The 16,736-nt window shown below is 39.9% G+C and overlaps 1 protein-coding gene across 1 annotated transcript in view; it reads right to left on the bottom strand.

Moving 5' to 3' along the window:
- Positions 1 to 5,047: 5,047 nt before the first annotated feature.
- LOC138970786 (liprin-beta-1-like) overlaps positions 5,048 to 16,736 on the bottom strand; it is a 166,212-nt gene continuing 154,523 nt past the window's right edge. Inside the window, 4 exon segments of the mRNA XM_070343320.1 lie at positions 5,048 to 11,171; positions 13,012 to 13,071; positions 14,224 to 14,322; positions 15,463 to 15,651. Of these exon segments, the coding sequence (XP_070199421.1) occupies positions 11,118 to 11,171; positions 13,012 to 13,071; positions 14,224 to 14,322; positions 15,463 to 15,651 (402 nt within the window). The 3' untranslated portion in view covers positions 5,048 to 11,117.

Genomic DNA, 16,736 nt, shown 5'->3' with positions numbered 1-16,736 from the left:
GAAAGAGTGAGAGAGAAGTGAACTTTATTTTCCAAGGATTGAAATTTAAGGCTAGACATTTTCTCACAATTTGAAGAAACTAGAACACTGAAGCATTCAGTCAAGCTCTGAGAAACGTCTGATATGCTCTCATCTTCCAAACACGCACACACACGCGTTTGGATTGTAAGCAAGCGCACTCGAACAAGTTGATAGATCTGTGCACACAGACGTCCTTAATCAGGTAATGAGATTATCTAGTGCGTAGATACATCCGATCCACACTTTCTTGAAGATAATACAGTGTCTACACACACAATCGAACCAATCAACAAATGAAAGAGGGGAAGAGAGATGGAGACAAAGAGAGGGGAACTGTGAAGTCGAGCATGTCTACTTAAATAATCTGTTACTGGTCACAGGGACCACTAGAAAGAGATAATTAGACAGATAGACGGATAGACAGAAAGAGAAATAATCACAGACAGACAGAAAGAGAACTCGGAATGGTTTATTGCTCACAGGAGTTCATTGGGGATGGGATGTGTGTGTGAGTGAGAGAGAGACAGAGACAGAGAAAGTCACAGACAGACAGAGAAATAATCAGACAGACAGAAAGAGAGAACTTGGAACTCAATGGTTTATTGCTCCCAAGAGTTCACTGGGGATGGGATGTGTGTGTGAGAGATTGATTGATTGATTGATTAAACTTTATTACAGAAGGATGGAGATTTTAGGCGTTGCCTAGTCTTACAATCTGTCCTTGCTAACTAACATGAATACAAAACAGACATGAAAACATTATAAGAGCAAAAGAGGTTGACGGCCAAACAAAAACAAAAATCGTACATATGATAATAAATGGCATTTAAAGGCAAAGAAAAAGTTATAGTATTTGATACTATTAAATACAATAACAGCAATAGAAATATGAAAATAGAAATAATGGTAAGGATGATGATGTCATAACGATAATAACAATAAAAAATATAAAAAAAATATAAAAAAATAATTTAAAAAAAAATTAAAATAAAAAAAATTATAAAAAAATCCCGAGCACTAGAAACATATGGTCCAAATGAAACAACAACGGCGAGCAAGCAAAATAACAAACAGTAAGTCATTTGTATTTTACAAAAAATACCGACAACATAGCAAAAGGAAGAAAAGAACTACAACAAAGGATATACCAACACAACAGTAACAACAGAAACAGTAACCCTGAAAAGAGACTGCTATAAGATAACCGGTATGTATGATAACATTAGGACGGTTTAATACATCGGAGTAAACCCATTTTGAATCACCACTAGGTTACGATAACGGTGGAATGCTCCACTTGGAATCAGATTTGAAACAAATGTCTGTGTATTTGCTTTTTAAAGGCTTTGACTGATGGAATATATTTTAATGCTGTTGGAAGTGAATTCCACACTGATGACCCTGAAAATGCAAGACTAGACTTGTACAAATCTAGTCGGGGGCGAGGTGGAATGAATTTACTAGAACCATACCTGTTGGTTGCTTTTTGAAACAGCGACAGAATGTACTCTGGGACTTCCTTGTTCATAACTCTAAACATGAATAATAATTTTCAGTTTAAGCTGCTGGTTCAACGGAAGGAGGCCGAGCAGTTTCAGTTTTTCGTCAGTAGTGACCGATGAGTTAGGTATCATAAGTTTAGCTGCACGACGATGGAGAGAATTCAGTTTGATCATGTGAACATCACTGCAGTTGTCCCATAACGTAGAAGCATAACTTAAATGCGAAAGAATGTGTGCATGGTAAAATAATTTAAGAACTGAAGTGTCGACATAATATCGTAGCTGCGAGAATAAGAACATGTTTCTCGACAGCGTTTTGTTTATATTGTTTAAATGACATTTCCAGTTTAGCTCAGAATCTATTGTGACTCCTAGAACCCGATGTTCACGGACTTGCTCAATCGGTGATGATCCAAGGTTAAGCTTTAGAACAAGTGGGGCCAGCTGATGTTTCTGTCTAGAAGTGATTACCATACTTTTGGTTTTTGCAGGATGAACTATCATAGTATTAGTGTTACACCAAGTAAACATTTCATCGAGGCTTCTTTGAAGTGATGACTCTAACACGTTCAGATTTTTTGAGAAAGTGTACACAGATGAGTCGTCAGCAAAAAGGTCATTGATAACACAAGGATCAGAAATATGGAGTGGCAAGTCATTAATGAATATACAAAACAAAAGTGGACCAAGAACGGAACCTTGAGGAACCCCACTTGTGACACGACCTGTAGTAGACAGTTTCCCATTAAGAAGGACATATTGCTTTCGATCATTTAAATAAGAACGAAAGAAGGCTAGAAATGGAGACTTAGGGAGATACGCGGATAGCTTTGAAAGTAATGTAGTATGGTCCACTGTGTCGAAAGCTTTCTTGAAGTCGAGGAAGACAGTGCCCACTATTTCAGACCGGTTTATGGCTGACAGCCAAGAATCACACATCTTAATAAGAGCAGTATGGCAAGAATGTTTTGGACGAAACCCAGATTGAGACGGGTGAAAAAGCTTACAGATCTCCATATACTGAAGTAAATGCTGGTGGACATGCTTTTCAAGTGGTTTGGATAAAACCGATAGGACAGAAATTGGACGAAAGTTGTTGGGGTTCGACGCATCCCTAGTTTTGGGCAGTGGTACTACTTTGGCAGTTTTAAAAACGGTAGGAAATATAGCATTTTCAATACATAAATTGTACACGTATGTAAGTGAATCAACCATATATGGCACAGCCACTTTAAGGAGGTGTGCAGGGATATTGTCAGGCCCCATCGATTTCTTGTTTTTAAGGTCCTTAATGTATTTTCCCACTTCATGTACCGCAATTGGTGGTACGCGGAAAAGGGAAGCTTTTTCCAGTTTACTAGAGCAGAACGTAGTAAGAATTTCTGGACACTCGTACTTATCTCGGTTTGCATTGCCTTGGGCTGCAGTCAGCAGTCTATCGGCAAGGGAAAGAAAATGATCGTTAAAAGTTTGAGGGGAAATAGTAGTTGCAGCTTGATTTGAGCCTTTCCGAGTTTTATGTGTGATTTCATTGACAGCACGCCACAGAGTAGCTGTGTCCCTTTTGTCTGACACCAGTTTATTGAAATAGCTACGTTTTGCATCACGCACCATGTTGGTGACTTTATTCCTCTGTTTTTTAAATTCTGTAGCCATTTTATTTTGCTTAAAGTGGTCGCGAAGGGCCATGGCATTGATTAAGTCCGTGTTTAACCAGGGAGGAAGCGTGGGATGCTTAACTCTTTTCTCTCGGAGTGGTGCATGCTTGTTAATAACAGGTAAAAAAACATTATAGAAAGCTTCCAAAGCCCCATCAGGGTCACTGTGACCAAACACGTCTCGAAATGGCGCAACGGCTAGATCAGCTAGAAACTCTGACTGATTAAAGTTTTTAAATGATCTATACTTGATAGTTGTATGGCCTTTGGGAGGTCGCTTGGGCAGCTTGAATGACCATGTGCAAAAAACAGGATAGTGATCGCTGAAGCTTTCTTTAGACACTGACACCCTTGATACCATGGACGCATGGTTGGTATATATGTGATCTATTAATGTGGTACTGGTGCTGGTTACACGCGTTGGGTCCTGGACAAGCTGATGAAGTCCAAAAAGCGAGGTAGTATTAGCCCATGCTAACTGAGGCTTATTTAGATCAATATTAAAGTCACCTAATAACAAAATATTGGAGACAGAGAAAGTCATACATACAGAGAGACAGAGAAAGTCATACATACAGAGAGACAGACATACAGACAGACAGAAAGAGAAATAATCAGACAGACAGACAGAGAGAGGACTCGGAACTCAGAATGGTTTATTGCTCCCAGGAGTTCACTGGGGATGGGATGTGTGTGTGAGAGAGAGAGAGAGAAACAGAGAAAGTCATACATACAGACAGACAGAAAGAGAGGACTTGGAATTAATGGTTTATTGCTCCCAGGTCATTGGGGACGGGATGTGAGTGACAGAGACAGAGATAGACAGACGGCATGCGGGAAGCTGCAAACTGTAGCATGTGTGCGTAGTTTCATCTGTGTTTACGGTCATAACATATCCAAACTAAATATTTTTGGGTATACAGGAGGTAATAAGGAATACAATATCATTTATGTGATTAGATTTTTTTTTAAAGTGAATAAATTGGCAAATTATGAATAAACATATACACAAAATTTTAAGGTACTACATGTACTACAATTATGCTGACATGCAATCCCACTGGGTGTGTGATAAAAATGTCAAGAAATTTGATAAAAAAAACCCTCTGGCTTTGACGGTTCCGCTGCAACTTTTGCAAACGGGCAAATATGAAGTCATCAAATAGACACAAGCAAATGCCCTCGCAAATTTGTAAACCAAGTTTCATACAAATCCGTTCCGTAGTTTTTGAGATATGGTTTGCACACACACATACACACACCTAGAGAGACAAATCTCACCCTCTGCTCTTGTTAAAACATTCAGTCATTACTTGACAATGTAACAAGAGGCGAAGCCATCAAGGCTCACGTAAGAAATCGATAAACAGTAACACACACACACACACACACACACACACACACACACACACACACAGAAAGAGCATAGGTGAAACTGTGCAAGAAAGCGAGACACTAGATCTAGATCTGTCTGTCTGCATGTAGCCTACTTACAGGGACACGACTGCCAACTAGTCTCGGCCCGCTCAAAATAATAATGACCGAGACTTTCAGTACTTCCTTCGCGTGACGTCTAACCCTCTTACGTCATAATGTGACGTCAATGTAATGTGACGTCTTCAAATGTTAGAGTTTCTACCACAGACATACACACGCACGCACGCACATACGCACGCACGCACAGACAGACAAAGTTACGATCGCATAGGCTACACTTACGTGAGCCAAAAATCATCCATCAATCAATCAAACAAGCAACCAAACGAAAAAGAAAGAGAGAAAGATTGAGCAAAGAGAAAGAAAGAGAAAAAGGAGCAAGAGAGAGCATGCAACATTCACAGAGTAACAACAGCATCAACAACAACAAACTTTTGAAAGCACCTTTAACGTGGAGTAGTTTATTGGTCTATTTTGGCAGAGAATATGATCAATTTTAAAAACCAAATACATTATGAACATCTACAATTTACTGATGTTCCAATAGGTGAAAAACTGAATGCACTGGTGCAAATTTTATTCACTGACACTCTATTTCATTCATGGCAACCGATTATCAAAGACTTCAATTCATATTAAACCTTAGGATAAAATCAGGTTATCTTAAAAGCAATTTATGCGTAACATTTAAAACAAAATAAAAACCACATATTTGGTACCCTTGATGACAAATTTGTTTCCAAAGATTTCACTAATTTTTTTTAGATTGAGCTAAAAACAGAAAGGGATAATTATTTTCAAACATTAACATTTTCCAGTTAAAGAGCAAAGATACCCGTACGTTACAGATATCTGAACTGTTATACATGTGTATCTCAAAGCAAAACCTGGCAATTCATACCGGACAGCAGGTGTGTGCAACATACAACCTTGCATCAAAAATATCATCAAATTTTATTTTTCAAAAGTAACAGATCCACTTGCTGATCCATACTTAACAGCATGATTGTAAATATGCATGACACATTAATAAAACCATACATTATTAAAAACAAACAAAAAAGCATGCAAATCCAGTAAATACTTTACATTGCTTCCCCTCCCAAGACAGAGTTAAACATGTACAAAAAGTGAATCATTTTTGCATACTATGCACAAACACATTTGCTGCTCAGTGGCTAAATGTAAAAACTAAACAATGGCATGCGCAGGACAAAGATGGCAACTGCACAATTAATTATAACTAAAAAATAAAAGCTGCATAACGGAAAGAAAAGAACTTAGGAAGAAAACAAAAGGTTGCATAAACAGAAATCTTGCATGAACATAAACAAAACACAAGCTACAGATTAAATCATATAGCAGGCAAAAGGCTTATCTAGCCTACAAGCCATACATATGATAATTATGTGATCAGAAAAACAAAAAGCTGCAGATAGGCATGTCCTGCACATGTAAGGAAAGCACAAGCTTCGTGTAGATCAGCATGTAGATCAGCATGTAGATCAGCATGTAGATCAGCATGCAGATCAGCGTGTAGATCAGCTTCCTAAGGTGTGCTGGAAAAAGCGCAAGATTGCATCAGGCCTTTACTGGCTCTCTGACTTGGGTACTATTACTGACAGATTTTCAGAGATGTGCAGCCTACTCAGCTTTATTTAAAGCGTGTATACATATGATGAACAAAAGAAAACACTGCATGCTCCAAACTTGCTCAGACTTTCTTTCAGCATGACTTTTTTCACTTTCAATCACACAGTACTCTAGGTATCTTCAACCCAAACTTCTCCTCAAACCTAATGTATTACAAAAAGAAAGCGAGACATTTAGAAAGTAAACTGTAGTTTTATCTTCTGAAATTTGAAGTATCAATAACTTAAAGAAACTGTGAATTAAAACTTGATCAGCGAACAGAAAAAAATCAAGCAAACGAACACAAGATAACAATGTTAACAAACACCTCCCCACCCCCTCTGGAAACGACAACAACAAAACCAACAACAACAAAAACAAGAGATAATGCCCAGCTCCAATTTATGGAAAGCAAATATCAAGCAGAAACCCAATTCAATTCATGCACAGACCTGCAATTCAAGAAAGACAGGCAACTTATCTGTTTATGATTGACTTGTTACTTACTTGCAACCACTGGACACGTATACATTTCAGTTCTTAACACACACAAAAAGAATAGAAATAAAGACCCTTTCAGCTAGCTACATCTAACCAAATTCTTCATCAGATTTGAAGGAGAAAAAGAACTACAGGGGACTTCCACTAAATTGCAGTCCACTAAATCACGAATTCGGCTATATCGCGAAGACCTCTTGGCACATCTGTCAAACAAGACACCCCTTAGGCACCATGGTTAGTGGTTGACCTTGCATGCTTCATTGTCTGCTGTGCAGTCAAGCATGCCGATTTACGACTTGTGTCCATCCAATTGCTGTGGCCAGGTGTTTCTTCACCAAGGCACCAGTAACTGATTATTCACTAGAGGACAAGATTAGTACAGTTGAACCAGGTGACATGACCAAGAGAGAGAGAGAGAGAGAGAGAGAGAGAGAGAGAGAGAGAGAGAGAGAGAGAGAGAGAGAGAGAGAGAGAGAGAGAGGGAGGGGGGGGGGGGGACAACTGGTGCATATCAACTCCAACTAGAACTAACAGAAGACAAATTAAGACAGACTGGGGTTGTCAATTGCAGAGGGTAAGAGTGATTGTGTTTGCAACAGCAGAGGTGAGTAGTTGTTCTCATACAACACCAAGAAAAACTCGGACAGCAGTCATCCAATTCAAATTCTTGTTCACATGTTAAAACCGAGACATTAGACCGACTAACACATTTTTTTTTCTTTTTCTTCGCAATCTCTAATCTTTGGACCCCAAAGACCGCGATGAGTGGAAGTCTACTGTACCTCTATTGTCCCGACTTAGTTAAAAATAAAAATAAAGATATTGAGATTCACTCCTCTCCCTTGGAAGTAAAAAAAAAAGCAATAATTTTGCCACTGAGAAATTGTTCAAGTGTGAAGTGCATGGGTTAAGCTTGGCAGTCACACCTGACTGCACAAACATCGTTTTTTACCAACGGAGGTGGAACTGGAAGACTTCTTATCACCGTAAAAAAACAGAATTTGAGCGGGATGAGCGAAAGCCAGAGAGTTATGCAGTGATAAAAATAGCACAACAGCAGTCTATCACTCTATTCAACAGAGCCCACCCAATTTCTTGGCTCTCAAGCAAAATTGAAAAAACAAAAAAAACAAAACAAAAAAAACGGTCCATTATTTTAAGAACCTTTAATCAAAACTTGACCAAATGTAAATTGAATGTAAAAAGAAGGGGGGAAAAAGAGCAGTTAATTTCTTTGCTGCAAAACTGATCGACATCTCAACCAGCAAACGGTAAAGCAACGGCTCTACTCCTGCTGATCCCATTCCTTAACTCATTGTCTCCCAGGTACGGATATATCCGTACCCACACATATGGCTCTATCTGACCAGGTACTGATATATTAGCTCAGACAGAGTGAGTGAGTGTTAGCTTCAGTCGCTTCCTGTAACGTTGATCTAACGCCTGCATTCCAGCGTGTCGATACACAGATACTACTATTCTGAGTGACAGGTTGGGTAGAAAGTGTTAAATGGTTTGTATGCTTTGTGCTATGCATCTCTTTCTGCTCCAAATATGCACCAATTTCCACTCTGCACAACTCTCCGGCTATGAAAATAACCTGACAGAAAAAGCCAGCAGTAATGATGCTATGAACACTTTTTCACCTGGATACATGTATAATTTAAGAACAAAATCAGCTTTGAAATCAACAAGTTAAACCCCCAAAAAACAGTAGTCATCCTGAGAGAAATCTCTACACCGTACCGATTCAGGTGTTATATCTCTTCACAACATTTTGTAAGGCACTTTGGCTGTTTCCATCTAGTGAGTTTACCAACAATGTACAAGATTTTTGGTTGTAGAAAAATATTTTCTACTTGTGTGGAAGGGGGGAAGTGTGCCAATCAGAGGTACAATTTATATATTTTCACCTGATGCACCTGAAGACTAGGTGCGATGTAAAATAAAACAGTAGTAATGCTGTACACAAGTCTCCTTTTGAAGAAGAGCAGGCAAGATTTTGAAAGGAGACACATGTGACATGACAAAGATAACAGGCAGAAAATTAAGTCCATGAAAAAAAAAAGAAAAAAAAAAGTCCATGAAAAACATTTTAAAAGCCAATTCCTTAAAACAAAGCAAATGTTTTAAAATGTAGATGTATCAAAATACTTCGGCAGAAACAATGTTCTCCCAATAACTGTACTTTAAATGATCTGTTCAGCATTAACAGCAGGCTTTACCATAACTGCCCTATACATGAAACGTCTGCTTACTCTAGCTCTGAGCTAACGCCCACGTGGATAATAAAGTACTTTGAAGAATGTTACACTTTTGCAACACCAATTCAGTGTACACATTTACATGGAAAATATTCTACCCCTGGGCCACAATCACAACCATATTGAACTGTATCTATGTAAATGATCTTTTTTCGACACAGACACACAAGACATTACAGATTACAATTTACAAGATGCTGCTTACGGTATGAGACATTATATAGGATGTAAATCTGTCAAATGCTCAGGTAACAATTGAATTAATGTTCGTTCCTTTCCTTTATTTGGTGTTTAACGTCGTTTTCAACCGTTCAAGGTTATATCGCGATGGGAATTAATGTTCGTAAAGTGCTCATGACATTTGGCAAAGCATTTAATAAGAGGATTTGGGTGCTAGTTTGTGATGAAAAAGAAAGTTAACAATTTAAAAAAAAAGAAAGTCATCCACATGAAAAACCTCAAATTCGATCAACAAGTATAGGCAGGGAAGTTATCTCCCCTCCTCCATTTCAGACATGGAGGCTGACATAGGTTGGTATGTGCATGAGCTCCACAGATGTATATGTGTTGTGTCTTGTCTCTACTATATCCAGTATCGTTGACGCATCACAGTGTAGCTCTGTGGCCATGAGTTCTACTGTTACAAGCGTTGCTGCCCAGGGCACCATTGTGCCGCTTAAACTTTTAGCCTGGTGGATAGAGCCAGCAGGAAAAACAGAAGATGTTAAATGACGAGACACTGGATACAATTTGATCATAAAATCATTGCAGAGACTAAAATATTTGCAGTTAAACACAGGTATGATGTGATTCTCAAGGACAAAGTAGTAATGACAGGTGCATGTATGGACTTCTATACACACTCAGTCTTTTCCACCCGACAATGCACACGGTCTCTGCGCACGAGTCCATCCTTTTTGTCATTCAAATCCCCATCCATGCTACTATAGTTATGGTCAGGTCTGAAATGTGATCATCAGCAGCCGCTGCAGTGCTTGCATACTACATCAGCAGACTTATCTTACATGTCAGTAACAGAAATACATCTGTGACGCTTGCCTACACACTATAGAGTCTACATACTCTTGCTTTGATCATCGTGCGGATCAACTCTTTCCAGTGACCAGCGCTGGGACCGAGCGTAACTTACAGGGTGGATTTTGTACACAGATACGCTTTTCTCACCCATGAAAATGAGCAGTATATTCGCACAGAGTGAACGAGTAACCGAGTGTTTAAAAACACGTGAAATAGCCCATTTTTGTGGACCAAATTATGGACATTTCTCAGCTTTTACTCCAGTCCCAACCCTCAACTTACGTACAGCCTCAGTATGATCACTTCACGTAAAATCATGGCTCCACGGAGTCTTCTTCATCTGTGTAACAGTCTACACCGAGTTCCATTGTTTTCATTTCACGGGGGCTGTATTTCCATCAGTTGCTTTTAGACCTCTCTATCATGTAACTTTAATATTGCATGTACTTGTGATACTACCCCTCTCTTGTGACACACTATGTGTCTCATCCAAATCATAAAATCCACATCGATTAATGCTCTCTCATTTGATCATTGTTATCTTAAATAATATAGTGTGTAAGCCAGGCTAAGCTATTCCCTGGAAATAAAAGGTCGTTTTTTTTATATACACATTAAAATCTGTTTTTCACATTTTTCTAAAAATTTAGTGAGTTAAAACAAGATTCTGTGGGACATCCATATCAACTTTTTTTTCACACTTTCATAATTAAAAACAGTTGACAAAAACTGAATAGCTGGCCTTAAAATTAATTACACTGATGTGTGACATGCAGATGCATCACTCGTTTTACACAGTTGGACATGCGAGAAATCAAAGACTCTCCCTGCATGAACGCATTCCCTGACTGCAGCACTTGTAATCCGCCGCAGAGCGTGTGAAATCCAGCACACATATAATCCGTAGAATTTCTCGACTGCGCGTAGTTCACCAGGAACATTGCAAGTTGATGTCACAACCTTTCCCATGTGTTGCACTATGTTGAAAGGTTGTGAATAAACCCACACACACAGTTTCTGCCATGTCTTCATCGGTTGGATCCCGTGCTCAACTCGGCTCTCTGTCAGACGTTTGACGTTTTTGTCGAATCCATGAAACGCTCCTGCGAGAGCATCGTCTGCAAAGAATAAAACACACAAAATTAAATAAATATAGAAGACTAAACTCTCTTCTCTCTATTTTTATCTTACTGAAGAAAACCTCCAGCTACTATGAGGAGAACATGCAGAAACTTCAAACGCTTTGCATGATTTACAAAAGCTGACAAACTGGAGTCTAGGAGAACACGGTACTACCTGTCGTCTACTGGCTGCAGCTTGCTGGTTCAGATGGTCTACATCTGTTTCCAAAAACAAAAGAACAATCACAGTCAACTCGCTTATCTCAAGAAACAATGCAAGACTGACTGTTCACACAAAATATTTCAACCATACACTTGTGAAAATACAAACATCCTGTCACTGAGTGCATGCTCTCACTTCCTTATTGTTACTCAAAATTAAAAGCATAAAATCAATCAATCAATGAGTCTTATATCGCGCATATTCCGTGGGTACAGTTCTAGGCGCTCTGCAGTGATGCCGTGTGAGATGAAATTTTATACGGCCAATAGATTGCAGCCATTTCGGCGCATATTTACCTTTCACGGCCTATTATTCCAAGTCACACGGGTATAGGTAGACAATTATTAACTGTGCCTAAGCAATTTTGCCAGGAAAGACCCTTTTGTCAATCGTGGGATCTTTAACGTGCACACCCAAAGAGATCTTGTAAGCAGGAATGTTAGATAGAACATAAATTTGCCCAAAGTGGGTGTGTTAGAGATAGAAAGAGAAGCAAGATTTATATGAAGCAATTCAAGTTCATTTCATTTCACTGTCCAATTGATGGGATTCAAGTCCATTCCTCCCAGAGGAAAGCAAGCAGCAACAGAAGTCGCGCAAACCACGTGCGTTTTCTTGCGATTCTGGAAGAATTATCGTCTTTTTACATGCCATAGCCGCGACACAGGGGTGGGACATGGATACCGTTTTTGAGCAGCGTCTGTCCCGAGGATAAAATTTAAAAAATTAAAAAAAGAAGAAACAAGAAGGGCAAAGCCCATACGACTCACATGCTTTACACATTTTTCCTTCCAAAATACATGTGACCTTGACCCAAGGTCAAGGTCATCCAAGGTCATGCAACACAAAGCTGTTAATTCAAGACATAGGAAGTACAATGGTGCTTATTGGCTCTTTCTACCATGAGATATGGTCACTTTTAGTGGTTCACTACCTTATTTTGGTCACATTTCATAAGGGTCAAAGTGACCTTGACCTTGATCATATGTGACCAAATGTGTCTCATGATGAAAGCATAACATGTGCCCCACATAATTTTTAAGTTTGAAACAGTTATCTTCCATAGTTCAGGGTCAAGGTCACTTCAAAATATGTATACAATCCAACTTTGAAGAGCTCCTGTGACCTTGACCTTGAAGCAAGGTAAACCAAACTGGTATCAAAAGATGGGGCTTACTTTGCCCTATATATCATATATAGGTGAGGTATTCAATCTCAAAAACTTCAGAGAAAATGGGAAAAATGTGAAAAATAGCTGTTTTTTAGGCAACATTTATGGCCCCTGCGACCTTGACCTTGAAGCAAGGTCAAGATGCTATGTATGTTTTTTGGGGCCTTGTCATCATACACCATCTTGCCAAATTTGGTACTGATAGACTGAATAGTGTCCAAGAAATGGACGGACGGACGACTCGGGTGAGTACATAGACTCACTTTTGCTTCGCATGTGAGTCAAAAAAGCCCTACTCTACCAACTGAGCTACTCGACTCCTTATCTGTGTGCGTGTGTGTGCCTGTAGTGAATTTCCTCTGTATACATGCTGTACTGTGTGCAGGAAAAGATTAGATGTTAGGCTCAGCATTTGTGAGCGACTGCACCCAGCGTCAACATACCGTTAGTGAGTGAATCTCTTTGGACATTGCTCCGATCTCCTGCGCTGCCTTGGAGTCCCCCTGCAACACACACAAACAACTCTGTCAAGTGTGTGTCAAGGTGTGCCAATAGAACAAAAATCAAATGCATGGTTTGAACTGACAAATGTCATGAATCCTGAAGAATGTTAAGGAGGGGTCGGGGGGCCCCCAGATGCTGAAGGATTTGTATAATTAACAACCGAAAAAACTTCACCAGACATTATGAATCCGGGTTTCCGGAATAATCCCACCCATGCAAATGTTAAATGATGAGTTACTGGATAAAATGTGACCATAAAGTCAGTGACAGTGACTAAAATGTGACCATAAAGTCAGTGACAGTGACTAAAATGTGACCATAAAGTCAGTGACAGTGACTAAAATGTATTGCTTTGGTGTCTTACTGCAAAACATTCATACCAGCAAATTGTGTTTGTTCGTTCATGGGCTGAAACTCCCACGGCTTTTACGTGTATGACCGTTTTTACCCCACCATTTAGGCAGCCATACGCCGCTTTCGGAGGTAGCATGCTGGGTATTTTCGTGTTTCTATAACCCACCGAACTCTGACATGGATTACAGGATCTTTTTCGTTGCGCACTTGGTCTTGTGCTTGCGTGTACACACAGGGGTGTTCGGACACCGAGGAGAGTCTGCACACAAAGTTGACTCTGAGAAATAAATCTCTCGCCGAACGTGGGAACGAACTCACGCTGACAGCGGCCAACTGGATACAAATCCAGCGCGCTACCGACTGAGCTACATCCCCGCCCCATACCAGCAAATAACTCTTTCAACACTCTATTGCAGACAAATACAAGAAAGAAACAAAAGCCCCCAGGGGCACACCATGCAGGGGCAAACCATACAGTGCAACTCGTGCAACTCATATTCATTGACATTGTCAACAGAACAGAGATATGTGTGCGGGAACTGTCAAGAGCACCTGCTACAAATTAGCTCAGCACAGTGATGGAGACTCACATTTTCTGTCTTGAAAAAACCATTGAACTACATGTACCATCTTGAGAGCTGCAAAAGGTATGAATGCTATTCTGTGGAAGGGAGATAACTGACTTATTTTTCTTATTCTGATTTTCTCAAATTGTGGGAGGTATTTAAATGAGGGTTTCACTGTATTCTCCACGAGAAGCCAAGTTGTGTCACGCAAATGTGAGGCTGGTGTCTTACCTTGGAGCCATTCTTCATACCCTCCATGGGGCAGATAAAGCTGTCTGCCTCACAGTCTGACTTGGTGCGCTTGTGGCCGAACAAACCAAACTTGCCTTTCTGCAAAAACACATACAAACATCTTGTCTGTATAAGTGGTGTAACAAACATAACCCACTATTGTAAAGCTTGCACTGACACACACACACACACACACACACACACACACACACACACACACACACACACACACACACACACACACATACAAACACTAACACACAAACATACATACACGCACGCACACACACACACATGCACACGAACACACACACAAACAGAAAACATTTTCTTTCATACAAAAGAACCACGCCTGAATACGCACATCTCAGCTTGACCATGTGACCATAAACCATTTCATGCACATGCAGCAACAGCCCACTTCTTACAAGAGAAAACGTAAGGTAAGTGTGATGGTTGGAATCATTCTACACATTTCAACCTCTTTATCAGTTCTATCAATAGTCCTACACTGGATCTGACCTCCCAAAAAGTGGTTTCTTTCTTCACCACTTGGTCACGTTTTGTTGGTAATCAGTCACTTTCTTCACCACTTGGTCACGTTTTGTTGGTAATCACAGTCACTTTCTTCACCACTTGGTCACGTTTTGTTGGTAATCACAGTCACTTTCTTCACCACTTGGTCACGTTTTGTTGGTAATCAGTCACTTTCTCAGATAAGTCACCGCACCATTATACGTTATTTGTATTTTTGACCAAAAATAACATTTTACACAGATCGAGACAGTCAGTGTTCCTCCAAGACCGCGCTAGCGGTGGAGGTGAACAATGACTGTCGGGATCTGTGTAAAATGTCATATTTTGGTCAAAAATACAAATAACATTTATGTATCGATCGATTCTGGTTAGAATTCCTTTTACTTTTTACGATTGAACGGACACAAACATGCACTATTTTGTAGTCTCGGCTGGCCGCCTTGAATTTTGTTGGCCTCTGAAGAAAAATCCAATGTTCAATCGATACATTTCTTTTTGTCTGTTGTGTCTCTTGTTTGACCACTTTAAAGGCCCTTAGGTTGAACTTCTTGTGATTTGGTTTCTTGTTTTTTTGATTCCGCCTTCACCTTCACAAATGTAGTGTTTCTGGCCTCTCTACACCTTACGTATTATCATACACCCAACCTCATTCTGCTTTTAGTCCTTTCTACAGCTTCAATTTTTCATGACCCTATGACTGACCTTGATCTTGGCGTTGACCATGAGCGGCATGTAGCCAGGGGAGGACTCGTACTCTCGCTTGCGTGTCTGCGTCTCGGGGCCGATGATTCCCACAAAGTGTGTGGAGAGGTGTCGCCGTAGCAACGTCTTGTTGGAAGGGATGGACAGCAGCAGGGCAAACAGCTCAGCGTTGAACCTCGGCTCCAATACCTGCAAGATGGGTTACAGGTATTAGAAACACAGCAAGCATACTCCTCACACAAAGCAACAACAGACAATCACACAAATGAAGACAGAAACAAACTCACCAAAAGCAGCTACATATCTGACAGCTGAGCACTATGGAAGCACTAAAAACAAGAAGGGCAAAGCCCATACGACTCACATGCTTTACACATTTTTCCTACCAAAATACATGTGACCTTGACCCAAGGTCAAGGTCTTCCAAGGTCATGCAACACAAAGCTGTTAATTCAAGACATAGGAAGTACAATGGTGCTTATTGGCTCTTTCTACCATGAGATATGGTCACTTTTAGTGGTTCACTACCTTATTTTGGTCACATTTCATAAGGGTCAAAGTGACCTTGACCTTGATCATATGTGACCAAATGTGTCTCATGATGAAAGCATAACATGTGCCCCACATAATTTTTAAGTTTGAAACAGTTATCTTCCATAGTTCAGGGTCATGGTCACTTCAAAATATGTATACAATCCAACTTTGAAGAGCTCCTGTGACCTTGACCTTGAAGCAAGGTAAACCAAACTGGTATCAAAAGATGGGGCTTACTTTGCCCTATATATCATATATAGGTGAGGTATTCAATCTCAAAAACTTCAGAGAAAATGGGAAAAATGTGAAAAATAGCTGTTTTTTAGGCAACATTTATGGCCCCTGCGACCTTGACCTTGAAGCAAGGTCAAGATGCTATGTATGTTTTTTGGGGCCTTGTCATCATACACCATCTTGCTAAATTTGGTACTGATAGACTGAATAGTGTCCAAGAAATATCCAACGTTAAAGTTTTCCGGACGTCCGGACGTCCGGACGGACGGACGGACGACTCGGGTGAGTACATAGACTCACTTTTGCTTCGCATGTGAGTCAAAAAGTAAATTTGTTTCTACAACTTCAATTTTTTTTTCTTAAAAAAAAAAGAAAGATTTTACATCTAACTTGTATCCAATATAAAATAAGCCACAACCTCACTCCAACTTCATGCCTATGTTTAACCTTAAAGCTTCCACAGCCAAGGTGTGTGTGTGTGTGTGTGTGTGTGTGTGTGTGTGTGT

The sequence above is a fragment of the Littorina saxatilis genome, linkage group LG7 (assembly GCF_037325665.1).
Source record: "Littorina saxatilis isolate snail1 linkage group LG7, US_GU_Lsax_2.0, whole genome shotgun sequence".
NCBI classification, from domain to species: Eukaryota; Metazoa; Mollusca; class Gastropoda; order Littorinimorpha; family Littorinidae; genus Littorina; species Littorina saxatilis.
The sequence above is the reverse complement of the archived record's forward strand: the minus strand, read 5'-3'. Positions and strand labels throughout refer to the sequence as shown.